Here is a 15,315-nt window from a genome sequence, read left to right on the forward strand (position 1 = left end):
TTTATTATATATTTCAAAGAACAGTATGAATATTTTTTATATTTAGTAGATAATAAAGTATTGTCACATAACATCTATTATCTAAAAACTGGTTAAACTGCTTATTTCACATAAATCAGTGTCAGTACCAAAGGGAAGCACTAAAAGAATTTAACTTGCATCATATGGAAAACAAATTATCTTTGGAAAATATTTTTAGTATCTGACTTATTTTAATTATATAGAATGTAATTTATCAGATTTGTGCTTTGCTTGCAACAATTAAAGTGCTGTTACCACATTATATGTTAAATTAATGGTGCATTCTCAGTAAGCAAAGACCTTTATTCATATTGAATAATCTAAAAGTACATAATGAAATTCATAGAGACCTGATAATATCGGAGAGAATAGGTATGTAAAAATGTAGAACTACTATTGTAAAAGTGTATAGTTGTTTGGTACTAAGTATTAAATTTTAAAGCACTAAGGCAGTTTGCTTGTCACTGACCATTTTTGAGAGTAGACAGGAAATGGGGAAGAGAACAATCATTTCTAATTTTGAAAAGCTGGTGTCCTGGGTTTGCTGTAAAATAACCCAGACTCAAGGTGGCTTAATCCATTTGGGGATTTAGGTTATCAACGCTCACACACTATTTGCTCAGAAAGAGGGTGAACCCTCTTTAAAAGAAGATAGCATTATCCAGAGCCTGTAAAATTTTTTATATACAGTGTTTTGCATTCAGTCAAGAATTTACAGTGCATACCAAGTGATAGGATGGAATCACAGAAAGGCAAGAGAATAAAAAGATAATAAAAACAATCTCTCAGGTTATCTAGATACTAGAGTTACCAGAGAAGGGCTTTACAATTTAAACTGTGACTAATATGTTTAAAAAAAATAATAGGGACTTCCCTGGTGGCGCAGTGGTTAAGAATCCGCCTGCCAGTTCAGGGAACACGGATTCAAGCTCTGGTCTGGGAAGATCCCACATGCCTCGGAGCAACTAAGCCCGTGCGCCACAACTACTGAAGCCCATGCGCCTAGAGCGCATGCTCTGCAACAAGAGAAACCACTGCAGTGAGAAGCCCTCTGACCTCAACAAAGAGTAGCCCCCGCTGCCCGCAACTAGAGAAAGCCTGTGCGTAGCAATGAAGACCCAACGCAGCCAAAAATAACAAATAAATAAAATAAATAAATTTATAAAATAATAATAATAATAGAAAAGACGCAGGAAATAGAAGAAAAGATGGAGAATTTTACCAAAGAATTGTAAGCTGTAAACAAGAGGCAAATGAAAATTCTAAAACTGAAAAATACAATAATTGATACAGAGAACATAGCACATGGGTTTAATGGAATAATAGAGGCAGTAAAAGAGAAGGTTAGTGAAATGGAAGACATCAATAGAAAATATCACAGGGAGATAACCTTTCTTAACTAGGATATAGAAACAGTCATAATAGAAAAAATTAATACATTGGGTTACATTAAGACCTTTTTCCCTTAAAGACACCGTTAAGAAAGTGAAAAGTAAGCCTGATACGTATGTACAGGATTCCTACTAACCTATTAAGAAAAGCACAGGCTAGTAGAAAAGCATACAGAATGTTGAACAGACACTTAACACACACCAAAAAAGGATACCAGGGTGATCAGGAAACATATGAAAGCGTTCTCAGTTTCATTAGCCACCAGGAAAATTACTTAAGATTGCAATCTGATACCACTTGTACACACTTCAGAATGGCTAAAATGAAAAATACAGGTGGTACAAAGTACACTAGGCCCTCTGTATCTGCAGTTCTGCACCCATGGATTCAGCCAGTCACAGATCAGAAATGCTCCATGATCTTCAGTTGATTGAATTCTGGCATCTGTGGATTTTGGTATCCAAAATCCAGGGATTCCTGGATCCAAGGGTCTCCTTGGTTACTGGATGCTAAGGGATGACTGTACTTGCTAGGATGTGGAGCAGTTGGAACTCGTATATTACGCTGGTGGGTACGTAAGTTGGCACATCCACGTTAGTAAACTCTCTACCAAGGCTGCACATCCACAGACTCTGTGATCTGTCATTTTCACTCCTACTTTAATGCATATGTAGTATACATGTATTCACCAAAAGACACGTACCAGAATGTTAAAGCAGCATTGTTATGAATAGACCAAACTTTCCATCGAGAGTTGAATGAATAAATTGTAGTACATTCATATGATGGAATACTAGACACAGCATTATAAGAGCATAACATTGAATGAAAGAAGCCAGACACAGAAGAATACATACTGTATGACTCTATGTGAAGTTCATAAACAAGGCAAAATGAATTATTTGTTAGAAATCAATGTAGCCATTACTAATGGAAAAGGGGTAGGAGTACTTCTGCAGTGCTCGTAACTCATAAGAGTAGTGTTCTATTTCTTGGTTGGGAGGCTCATTACACAGGTCTGTTCACTTTGAGAAAATTCATCAGACTATATTTATGTTTGGTATAGTTTTGTGTAGGTATATTACATTTCAAGAAATTTGCTTTCAAAATATGGTGAGAGTACTTTCTGTGTACTTTTTTATGTGCTTTAAAATTTCCATAATAAGCAGTTAAGGCAGAACTGATCTCTGGTGTTGGGAGCATTTGTTTGCTTTTCTGTATGGCTGTTATATTCCAGTAAAAAGTTTACTTGATAATAAGAAAGGAAGAAAGAAAGAATTAGTTGAAATAAAATTTGCCAAGTGATGATAATTATTAAAACTGAGTGATGGGTACCTGAGGACTCTACCTTTTTACTTCTGTGTATGTTTGAAGATATACATAAATAATAATAAAGATAAACTATAGGGACAGACATCGGATAATTGTTTGCCTGGAGAATGCGGAAGGGAGTGATAGAGGGGCAGGAGGAAGGAATTATAGAGTAACAGGAAACTGGTTTTAGGTAAATTCATTCTTATTATCATGGTGATGCTTTCAAAGGTGTATTCATTTGTGAAAATTCGTCAAATAGTGTAAAAAAGGAAGCAAACTTAGGTTCCAGCCATTCCACTACTATCATTTTCCTGGACATTTCCTGTCATTTCCCAACACTGGCAAACACTTAGTACTTGTGAAATGAATTGATGAAAGCCTGGGTGAGACTTGATGTATTATTGGTCCACAGTTTGGGATTGTTCTGAGATAAACCATGAGGTACATAATTTGGTACTAAAAACAAGGCCACCAGGGTTCAATACTGGGCCTGGTTTATTATCACCATGACTTTGGGCAGAAGTTTCCTAGCCTTGCCAAATGGGGATAATTTACTTGACAAGAATAGAGTTGATTTAAATGTAAGGGTACCCAGCAAGTGCTTGGTACATAGTAGGTGCTCTATAAAATTTTAAGATAATGACATAAATAAGATATATATTCTAGGTTGAAATGCTATTTCACCTGCGTTTTTAAGGTCTCACTTTAAAAAATAGAGTGCTTGGAGCAGATCACTTCATAAATGTCCCTGGAACCTGTAGGGCTTGTTCATTCTCTTTAGCTATTTAACTGACAACTGAATTCAAAAAAGATAGCTGCTGAAATCATCACTGATTATTGAGTCAGACTACCTAAATTCTTTTCATATACATTCTGTTATGCTCCTTGTTAAAATTAGAGCATCTACACTGTATTTCTCAAATGAATTGTACATGAAATAAAAGTGTAGGGTGCAGTTAATATAAAAAGGCAAATCACTGTATTGTGACAGAACAGTAGAGACAGTTTTAAGGGTGGGCAAAAAGTAAACGGCCCTGATTAGTTAGCTCTGGTTAGGAGAAGGATTTTATTGTTGAACAGAGTATGTTTTTGAGAGAACGGTCCTTCACCCTTTGATATCCTAGTTAATTTAGGGGAAAAAAAAAAGGATGAAAGCTGATATGCATTTGTCCAGTCTCTTATGAAGACAAGCTGATGACGAGTTCTTTTCTTTTACGGGATGCAATATAAGGGATTTAATATAGAGTCTATTGATTTGGTTAACCCCCTTTTGTGCTTAATGTAGTCTTAACTGCTGAACTTTTGTTCTAGAGCACTTTTTTTCAAGAGGTAGCTGGAAATTGGGGGTTTATATATAAAGTTCAAAAACAGATGGACTAATTTAAAATGTCTACAAGTCAGGATAATGTTAACTTAGCTCACTGCTATTTTAAATCTATTTACATTTTGAGATTCTAACTTAAATTTCTTTTTGGTGGGGATATAATGACACCCATCTATCCAGCCATTTTACTAATTTTGAAAACATTTTAAAACCACATCTGTGGAAGATAGACTTGTGTGATATTCTGAATTAGTTTTTTAAATAGATAGAAAATAGTTATTCCACATTTAGATGGTGTTTACCATTAATTTATTACTTTGTCTTGTATGCCTAGGTGCTGTCATTGGGACATCAGTTACTTAGGGTTAATATGCTTAGATGTTAGCACCAGTTGTGTATAGGCTGACAGAAAAATGAAATGTGGAAATTGCCATAATTTAATGAAGTTCACTTATTTTCAGAATTAGGGCAGTGTTGTTTGTTTTTTTTGGTTTTTGTTTGTTTTGTTTTCTTTTCGTCAAATGATTCCTAGGCCAACTTTCCCATCTTTAAAAATTTGAACAGAGTCTGGGATGCTGCTCTTACTAGAGGTAATTGATCATTTTCAGTGTTGTCTGTCTCAAAGCAGGGGTCCAAAACCTAATCTGTGGTATCCAAGAAATAGTTCCCCACTTGTCATTTGCTGTTTCATCCTAAGGGAACCAAACCACTTAAAAAGATTACACTGTAAATGTATAATTTCATAGCTCAAAGAAAAGAAAAGAAGCCCAGAAAAAAAATAAAAGAACTCTTTCTTCATTTTCTTTTGTGGGGGGAGGTGGTGACCCCAGTGTTAGTTTGTCAGAGTTTCTGAAGTTTAAAATGCAGGCATTGAAGTTTCTCCCTGACCTCCATGCTAAGGAAAGAAAACCACTCTATACTTATAGAAGAGTGGGGTTTAAAAAATTTGCTACCCAGAAAAATTACTACTTTCATTAATTAAGACTTTTTGGGTTTTTGCCAGTTTGATTTAACTGACATGTCTTCATGATACTGTGGCAACTTCACAGTTTTTATTTAATAACCTAATTTGTACTTCATAGGTTGTGGTTTAGTCTCAGATGATTTCCTATAAAATATAGTTTCCTGTATAGTATGTGGGTTCTTCTTAGACTGATAAATGAACTTTCTAACCTCCTATATGCCAAAGATATTCTTTTTAGTTTGTTTATTTTTAAAATTTTACTGTACCTTCATTTTATTACAGAAAGTTTCCTTGTACTACCTATTTATGGTCACACCTTACTTCCCCTACTCCCCCTCCTCCATGATTAACCCCTGACAAACACTAATGTGTTTTCCATCTTTATAATTACGCCATTTTGAGGATGTTAGATAAATTTAATCATGCGGTAAGTGACCTTATTTCTTGTATGCTCTAAAGTTTTAAGCAAATTACTGGGTGTGTGATTATGTTTCCATGTAATTCTTTCAGTAATCCTCCTTGTTTCCCATTTTTCTGAATTAATTGTCTAGCCTAAGGATATTTTCATTTGCGATATATAGCCCAGTCACTGGGTTTTAACTGTAATCAATATGTTAATATAATGATAATCATTTACCATCAACCTCTTAATTTGTATTTTTAATAGCTAATATTTGTTGAGCTATTAAAATGTGCTAGGCTTTTTCTTAAGCAAAGACAGGTTACTCACACACGTTACCTCATTTAACATTTGGTTCTGATATATGTTTTATTAATATTTTCACTTTATGGATGAGAATATCAAGTCTTAAGAGTTTAAATAACATCCTCAGTGTCTCACAGTTAAGAAATGCTGAGACCAGCACTATAACCTGGCTAGTCTGGCTCTAAAACCTGTACTCTTAAGTACTTACAGTGCTTCTCATAATAATGAATGATCTTTTTTGGTTAGTGTAGTATTTATTATACTTGTAAATTTTGTCTGATCTCCCTTTTTTATGACTTATTAAAGATAAAAAATCCCTTCTACTATCAAGTATGTTTTACTAGGCCATGTGAACATTGTCATAGATACCATTAATACCTAAATATTATAATATTTTATTATATATTATTATATTAGATGTCATAATATCTAAATAATATAAATATTTTGACCTAGATTTTATGAAGACTTCATTATTAAAATAATTGCCACTTCCATTCTGATTACTAAGAACAGTAGATACCATTTCTTGAGTGTAAAGCACTTTAGATCCACTATCATGACAAAGAATTGGTTTTGGGGAGGAGTTATGGGAGAAAATGATCCTGGGGAGGAGAAAAAGCATGACAGTACTAGGAACTGAAAGACCACTTTGACTAGAGCTCAGAAAGTGAAGGGCAGGGTTGTGAAGAAAGATCAGGTATGAGAGGAAAAGGTAGGGGCCAGATGGTAGTGGAGGGACGGAGGGAGGGGGAGAGAGAGAGAGAGAGAGAGAGAGAGAGAGAGAGAGAGTGAGTGGGAGTGAGTGTGTGTGTGTGTGTGTGTGTGTGTTAATCCTAGGAACAGTAGGCTTTCAACATGATCAGATATACTTAATGTTAAAATCTCGCTGTGATGTAGAATTAGAGATGAGAGTGAATCCCATAGAGACTACTGTTAGGAGGATATTAAATAGTAGTCTAGGTCAGGGAATGATAGTATCTTGAACTTGGGTGATGACAGTGGAAAGTGGAAAGAAGTGGGCAGATTTGACAGGTATTTAGTGGGTAGAATCAGTAGGTCAGTAACATGTTAACTAGTTGAATATGGAGACGGGTATATAGAAAAGCTGTGCAGGCCTCTGGCTTGCAAAACTAGATGCCATTCATACAAAGGGGGAATCTGGATAAGGACTAAGCTGTGGGTTGAAGATCACAAGTTTAGTGTGGGATATGAAGCATTAGAGATCCCTAAGTGTCATAGAAGTAGTTATGTTCAGTAGGCAGTTTGGATGTGTGGTCTGGGGCTCAAATTAGAGAGTAATTAAAGCTATGGAAATAGATGTTTCCCTTTCTGCCAAAGAAAAGAATATAAAAGGAGAAAATCAGGGAGCTTAGGAGGAAGCCATGAAGAACTAAAATATTTCATGGTTGGAGGGAGGAGAGTGAGCTGGAAAGAGCATCGAGAAGGAGCAGTCAGAGAGGTTGAAAGAGTATGAATGTCATAGAAGTCAAGGGAAAAGTGAATTCAAGGACAAAGAAAGGGATCACCTAAGTTGAATGCTGTTGAGAGGTCTAAGATAACTGAAAACATTTGGTTGTATTTGATAACCTGAAGGTGATTTACAAGAACCGTTTTGATGAAGTAAGTGCAGAAGCCAGATTAGAATGGTTGAAAAGGACGAAGAGGATTAGTTGAAACTACCAAAAATGAGATTAATGTATCAAGTCATGTTGAGCTAGTTTATGCATAAAGCTTATGTCCATATCAGTTTCTTCTATATAACTTGCCCTAATAATTACCCACATTCTAAGTAAGAATTCTTACCCGTAAACAACTCAGTGTGTGCAGTGTCAGAGTTACCAGGGAGAAACACTGCAGTGGGGGAAAAGTGTGGTCTCATTGATAACCGTTAGAAGTGAAACTCCAGGCTCCTTGGGTATTGGAAAATTATCATTAGTGGAACACCTTGAAATTGTTTCTTCTTCACCATGTTATTGCTTTCCAAAATTGTAAACAGTATTTACAAAATTCTTGGTATTTTTCATGTAAGTCTTTCCTGTTCACCTTAAAATCACTCAAGTGCTGTATAGATTGTCTTCCTTTTCCAGCAGAGGGTCTCTGGTCCTTAAGGGGAAAAACAATAACGGGATTTTCTCCTAAAGATATTTCACTTAAGTGTTTTTATGTTTCTTAAGGAAATATATATCAGCTATTTTATTTTCATTTCCATTCAAGAGACATACCAGAGTACCAGAGTTGGGAACAAGATACAGAGCACGTTATCACCGTTACTTTTAACATAATATTTGAGAATAGTAGCCAGCAAAAGTAGGAAAAGTATTATAGGTTAAAAATAACTGTATTATTGTAAACTTGGAAAACCCGTGAGAGTCAACTGAAAATGACTAAAAACCAGCAAATTCATTAGAATTGCAGAAAACCATATGCTTTGTATGTGTACACACACAGAGTAGAAGATTTAATGGAAGTAAACACCCTCTTTATAATATCAGCAACAAGAAATGTGGAAAATTCCATATTAGGAAATTATTAAAACACTACTGAGGACACAAAACAACCCCAGCCCCACTTTTTTCAGTGAGAAGAGTTAACATCATAAAGCACATAAAGTGTATCAGTTTTCCATAAGTTAACATAAACATTTCAGGCAACTCTCCCTTCCCCCCACCACAGATACTAAGCTAATTCAGAAATGATTTGGAAAGTGGACAAACAAGACAAACCAGAGAAAAACAAAAGAAGAACAGTGAGGGGGATTAGTCCTACCAAATGTTGAAGTATATTATAAAGTCTTAATAACTAAAACTTGTTTGTTCTGGCTTATGAATAGTCCCATAGAACAGAATAGAAGGTCTAGAAATAGACCCATGGAACTTATTAGTGTATGATTGTGATAAAAAATGTGATCAAGAAAAGATGAACCTTGCAGTAAATGATGTTGGAAAAACTGGATAGCCATCTGGAAAGACAGTTTTATCCATCACATTCTACCTCAGGATGAACTCCAAATGTATGCGATTTAATGTAAAAGATGAAACTACATACGTGTCATTAAAAATATGGACAGATTGGAACAGGAATGTTCTTTCTAAATAACACTTAAAATTTAATATCCATAAAATAAATGATTGATAAATTCATCTGTGTAAAAATTAAAGCCCCTAGTAGCCAAACAACTCCACCCCCACTATTAAAAAAAAACCAAAAAACTGGAACTAATACAGACAGATGACGAGTCTCTTTAATAAAGCTCTTATAAATCATCAAGAAAAAGATCAGCAACCTAGTTTAAAAAAAAATAGGTGAAAGATAGGTGCAGACAGTTCTTAGAAAATGACATGTAAGATGGTCAACGTCATACTGAAATATTGTTTTTTCACATATTAGATTTGTAGTCATCAGGAAGTTTAACAACATAGTAGTATATAGCAAGGTTATAGGGAAACAGTCACTCATACATGGCTGGCGGGGTACATATTAATATCTCCTGTGGAGAGCAATTTTGGCAGTGTATTTCAAAAGCACAAACATATTTATTATTTGACCAGGAATTCTGTTTTTGAGAATTTATCCTACAGATGGACCTGCACATTTTGCATTGACAGGGTATATATTACAGCACTATTTATAACAGGAAATGTTTGGAAATAATAGGGGATTGGTTAAATAAATTGTATGTCTATCCATCAGTGAACGATATCAGCTATCAGAACAAGTGAGCTAGCTCTTTTTCTACTGATAAGATCTCCAAATTACTGAATCAAAAAAAAAGATGCAGAACACAGTAAAATACGCCATCTTCATGTAAGAAAGAGGGAAAAATTACAAAAAGAATATGTACTTATTTTTGCTTATGCCTGTGTCAAGAAACTCTGGAAAGAAACAGACCCAAACAAATAAATGTAGTTACCTATGGAGGGGCAAAGATAAGAGGAAGACTTTATCCTGTATATTTCTCTATATTGTTTTGATTTGGGGGGGGGAATCATTTAAGTATGTGAGCTAATCCATAAACAAACAAGGATCCTTAAATGGCAAAACTTAAAAAGTTTTATTCTGGAATGGCTAGTTAAAAAGGGAGAGAGAGAAGAAGAGGGAAAAAAATGGGAGAGGGAGAAGAAGATACAGAGAAAGATGGTAGAGTAAAAAAGGAAAATAAATACTAAAGCAGAACAAAAAACAAAGGATTAAGAAATAAAGATAACAAAAGTGGGTAATCAAAAAATAAATGACTACAGAAGATGAATTTGTGTTTACATTCATTTCTGGCTGACTTAGCTGTCATAATTGTTCTATTTAGGGGACCGGGAAAGTGTTCTGTTTTAAGCAGCAAAGGAACATTTTTACAAATTGCTTTTAAGGCATTAATGTTTGTTAAAGTAAATTTCTTTTTTTTTTTTTAAAGTAAATTTCTTAATGTTGCTTCTGGTTAAATAAGCTTTTAATTCTTGATCTTCTACTAATATGTAGCAAATAATTTAAGCACGATTTTTCTCCATTTAATTTATTTTGAATTTAATTGCTAGCTCCTTGTGGGAAGAAATCATTTCTCATTCACTTTACGTGGTGTCAGTTGTGTTATCATGCATTATTAAAGTTGCAACTTTATTGAGATGTAATTGACAATATCAAAAAACCCACCCCTTTAAAGTGTACAATTCAGTAGTTTATGGTATATTCACAGAGTTGCACAGCTATCACCACAGTCTAATTTTTAGAATAACTTCCACCATTCTGAAATCCTGCACCCCTTCCTCCCAGCACTAGGCAATCTTTACTCTCCTTTCTGTCTCTATGGATTTCCCTGTTCTGGACATTTCTTATGAATGGAATCATACAGTAGGTGGTCTTTTTTGTCTAGTTCCTTTCACTTAGCATAATGTTTTAAAGGTTCATTCATGTTGTAGCATGTACTTCTATTACTTTTTATAGCTAAATAATATTCCGTGTGTGAAAATACCATATTTTGTTTATTCATTCATTAGTTCAGGGACATTTGAGTTGTTTTTACTTTTTGGCTTATATGAATAATGCTGTTAGGAATATTTGTTTTTGTGTGGAAATAACGTTTTCAGTACTCTTGGGTATATGCTTTGGAGTGGAATTGCCGAGTCATATGGTAACTCTTATGTTTAACATTTTAAGGATCTGCAAAATTGTTTTCCAAAGCAGCTGTACCACTTTATAATCCTACCACCCAAGTGTGAGGGTTCCAGTTTCTCTGCATCCATGCTAACCCCTTCTTACTGTCCTTTCTGTTTTAACTGTCCTATTGGGTGTGAAGTGGTTTCTCGTGATACTGATTTGCATTTCCCTAATGAGTAGTGATGTTCAGCATCTTTTCATGTACTTATTGGCTATTTGTATATATTCTTTGGAGAAATGTTCATTCAGATCCATTACCTGTTATTAAATTAGTTTATTTGTCTTTTTATTGTTGAGTTGTAAGAGGTTTTTTTAGCATACTGGATATATACATCCCTTATCAGACATATGATTTGCAAATATTTTTTCCCATTCTATGGATTGTCTTTTCACCTTTTTAAAAAAAACCCATAACTTGAAGTTTATCATTTAATCATTTTCAAGCATACAATGTAGTGTAGTGAAGTACCTTTATAACATTGTGTAACAAAATTATACACAAACAAAAACCTGTAACCATTAAGCAGTAACTCCCTTTTCCTTCCTCTGCCAGTCCCTGGTAACCTTTATTCTACTTTCTATCCCTGTGAATTCGCCTACTCTAGGTATTTCATATAAATGGAATCACGAAGTATTTGTCCTTTTTGTGCCTGGTTTCTTTCACTTAGCATAATTTATTCAAGGTTCATCCATGTTGTATCATATATCAGAATTTCATTCCTTTTTATGGCTGAAAAATATTCCATTGTCTGTATATATCACATTTTGTTTATCCATTCAACACTTGGGTTGCTTCCATATTTTGGTTGTTGTGAATAATGCTGCTGTGAGCATTGGTATACAAATCTCTGAGTGAATCCCTGTTTGCACTTCTTTAGGGTATATACCTAGGAGTAGGACAGTTGGCTTGTATGGTAATTCTAAGTTTAACATTTTGAGGAATTGCCAAACTGTTTCCCACAGCAGCTACTACAGCATTTGTCTTTTTACTTTCTTGATAGTGTCCTTTGAAGCACAAAAGTTTTTAATTTTGATGAGGTATATTTTATTTATTTTTTGTTTGTTTGCTTGTGCTTTTGGTGTAGTATCTAAGAAATCATTGCCTAACCCAAAGTCAAGATTTATTCCTATATTTTCTTCCAAGAGTTTTACAGTTTTAGTTCCCACATTTAGGCCTATGATCCATTTTGAGTTAATTTTTGTATACAGTGTGAGGTTGGGGTCCAACCCCATTCTTTTGCATATGGGTATCAAATTGTCCCAGTGTCACTGTTGAAAAGACTGTTTTTTCCCCACTGAAGTCAGTCGACTATAAATGTAAAGGTTTATTTCTAGACTCTCAATTCTGTTCCTCGATATGTATGTCTATCCTTATGCCATTACCACACTATCTTACTACTGTAGCTTGATTGTAAGTTTTGAAGTTGGGAAGTCTGAGTCTGCCTACTTAGTACTTCTTTTTCAAGATTGCTTTAGCTGTTATGGATCCCTTGCATTTCCATATGAATTTTAGGATCAGGTTGTCAGCTTCTGCTTTGACCAATGTGGGGTGTATTATCATTTTTAACATTAAAGTCTTCCAGTTCATGAATATCATGTAGAATTAATTGAATTCTAATAAGTTCACTAATTTTCTCTTTTATCCTCTCTCACTTTTGAAGAATGACTTTAAATTCTGATCTTAATGAGCTCTATCATATACAGTCTTTATTTCAAAATATGCACCTATTCTTAAACTTCTTTTTAAAATAATACTTGTACTCTCCTTCCCTTTTCATCCTAGTTCTTCTGGGATCTTGTTATTTCGATTATTCACCATAATATTCCATTTTAGTTCAGTTTCCCACCCTTACCAATCCTTAATCTCGAATGGATTGCCTCCTATTACTTCTCACCTCCTTTTTCTCATTTCTTTCACTTTCAAACTTCCTAAATAAGTGGTCTTCTCTTCCAGCTTTTGTTGCTTCATTAGTTATCCACTTACTAACCCCTTGGACAAGTATCTTAATTTTTCTGGACTTTCTTTTTTGTAAAAATAAGTAAATTGGTCGAGATTAGTTGTATTAGGTCTCCATTCTAGCCTTTGAACTCTGGAGTCCTTACTCAGACTCCCTGTGTACGGAAGTGGAGCTGTTCTGTCCTGAATTTTGGGTGGCAACCTTAGAGCCATTTGCCACACCAGGATGATCCTTTGCAGGCCTCTGTGGAGCCCCCAAGAGCAGAGTTTGAAGCCATTTCAAAGTCCCTTCAGCCCTAAAATTTGATAACTCCATAGCAATTACAGAAGTTGCAGTTCTTGAAAGTTTCAGATAATTTATTTGTTGCCAAATTAAATTGTCTTTTTAGGTACCAGTTCTCCACTATATTTTATAGTATCTCAACCCTTAGTTGCTCTGTTATTCCTCACTAAATTTTCTTTCCTTGGCTTTAATCTCATACACACAATCCCTTAAAGGGCTACTCAGCTTAGGTTCTAACACAAGAAGCTTTCCCAGATCATACCAGCTCATAATAACATTTTTTCCAATTATAATCCACCGTAATAATCCTTTATGCCATTCATGTGGCCCTTAAAAGTTGCCCGAAGTGTTTTGAGCTACATAAAGATAATTTAGGCCCAGATTCTGACCTAAAGGAATGTAATTTAGTTAAAAGAATAGATTCGTACAAAATAATTATTGGAATGAAAGTAATGAGTGCCATTGGAGAGGTACAGCTGAAGTTCTCTGGAAAGTTAAAGAAGATAAAGATGCCTTTCCTCTAGGGGAATAGGGCAAAGTATCCCAGAGGAGATGGGCTGGGCCTTGAGGGGAGTGTAGTACCTGAACACACAGAGGTGGACTGAGGGAGCTGCATGAATCAAGGCAGAAGTAGGAAAGCATGAGATGGTAGGTTCTTCGATTTGGCTGGAGAAAAATGTTAAGATAACTAGTGGGTTATAAAGGTAAACCAGAGCTGGATATAGTTCTGTTAGTTGTTTCTTTCTTGTTTTCCCAATTATGTCATAAACTCTTTGAGGACAAGTAACATGTCTTATATTTTTATGGGTAGAGGAGAAGTATTAGTAAAGTTTTGCTGACTGTATGAAAGGTAGAAACAGTAGTTTCCCAAACAAGCATTATTTAAGATAACTTCTTGTCACACCCTTCTATTTACTTAGGCTGTGGCTTTATCATTAAAAGCTATTTTAGATCTTCTTCGTTGTGGTTCATTAAAGCTGAGAAGTCCTTATGTGATTAAAAAAAAAAAAACTGGGGGTGGTGTGGGGGTCATGTGCCCAGTTAACAGCCCTCAATTTATTTCGCTCCCGAAAGGACATGAGAAATGCTGGTTTGAGTCGAGGAAAAGAGAATCGGTATAAACAAACATTACTTTTAAAACTTAGTCTCTAATTTAAGCTCTTCTTATGTTTTTTGTTTGTTTTTTCGGTACTTGGGCCTCTCACTGCTGTGGCCTCTCCCGTTGCAGAGCACAAGCTCCAGACGCGCAGGCTCAGCGGCCATGGCTCACGGGCCCAGCCGCTCTGCGGCATGCGGGATCTTCCCAGACCAGGGCACAAACCCGTGTCCCCTGCATCGGCAGGCGGACTCTCAACCACTGTGCCACCAGGGAAGCCCTCTTCTTATGTTTTAATAAATTAGATTTAAAAAATATTTTCCTAGGATTCAGATTTCATTTAACCACAAATATCTTTGAAAAGACATGAAGAATTAAAAAGGTATACCCAAGAATTGTGTTGGACTACGTATGGGTAACATTTTGTTTTTTCAAAAATTTTTCTGAAATACTTTTTGTATGATTGAAAAAAGGATTAGAAACATCAGCCACTCTACTGAAACCCTGTTCATATTACTGTTAAGGTCCTGGTAATAATACCGGTCCCTATGGAAGGAGTATATTATGTACACATACAGTAAAAGGGAAATTGAGTATGCCTGCTTTCAACCTTTTCTTTCCAATGGCGTGTACCAATCTCTTCCATTTTTACAAAGCAAGATATTCTTGACAAATTAAACTGGAAGATATGTTTAGTATAAGGGAGACTTTGGTCATTTAAAAAGAACAAAGTATGGCAACGTTCAAAAGCCATTTATTTAGAGGTTCTTGTGGTGAAGTAATTCATTATTTTACAGTATTTGTTTTGTTTTAAACTTTCTGTATCATGTGCTAGGTGAAAAACCATTTCGCTGTGATGAATGTGGTATGAGATTCATTCAAAAATATCATATGGAAAGGCATAAGAGAACTCATAGTGGAGAAAAACCCTACCAGTGTGAATACTGTTTACAGGTAAGATGTGGTTTGAATATTTTTTAAAAATCATTTTATTGTGGTATGAGTGACATTGAAACTCTTCTATCTGAAATTAAATTATAAAACAATTCTAATAAGTGAAATTAGGAAATGTTACTACTAAAACTATTTGAAGAACTTCCTAACTGCTGT

The 15,315-nt window shown here is 35.0% G+C and overlaps 1 protein-coding gene across 6 annotated transcripts in view; it reads left to right on the forward strand.

The window, feature by feature from the left end:
• ZNF148 (zinc finger protein 148) overlaps positions 1-15,315 on the forward strand; it is a 130,772-nt gene that overhangs the window by 108,063 nt on the left and 7,394 nt on the right. For 5 of the 6 annotated variants that reach the window (XM_079923157.1, XM_079923158.1, XM_079923160.1 and 2 more), the window contains one exon: positions 15,041-15,159. In XM_079923157.1, the coding sequence (XP_079779283.1) occupies positions 15,041-15,159 (119 nt within the window). Of the gene's footprint in view, positions 1-14,337; positions 15,013-15,040; positions 15,160-15,315 lie in introns of those variants that run through there. The other variant, XM_079923162.1, reaches the window with a different exon arrangement.

The sequence above is a fragment of the Stenella coeruleoalba genome, assembly GCF_951394435.1.
Source record: "Stenella coeruleoalba genome assembly, chromosome: 5".
Classification (NCBI taxonomy): domain Eukaryota; kingdom Metazoa; phylum Chordata; class Mammalia; order Artiodactyla; family Delphinidae; genus Stenella; species Stenella coeruleoalba.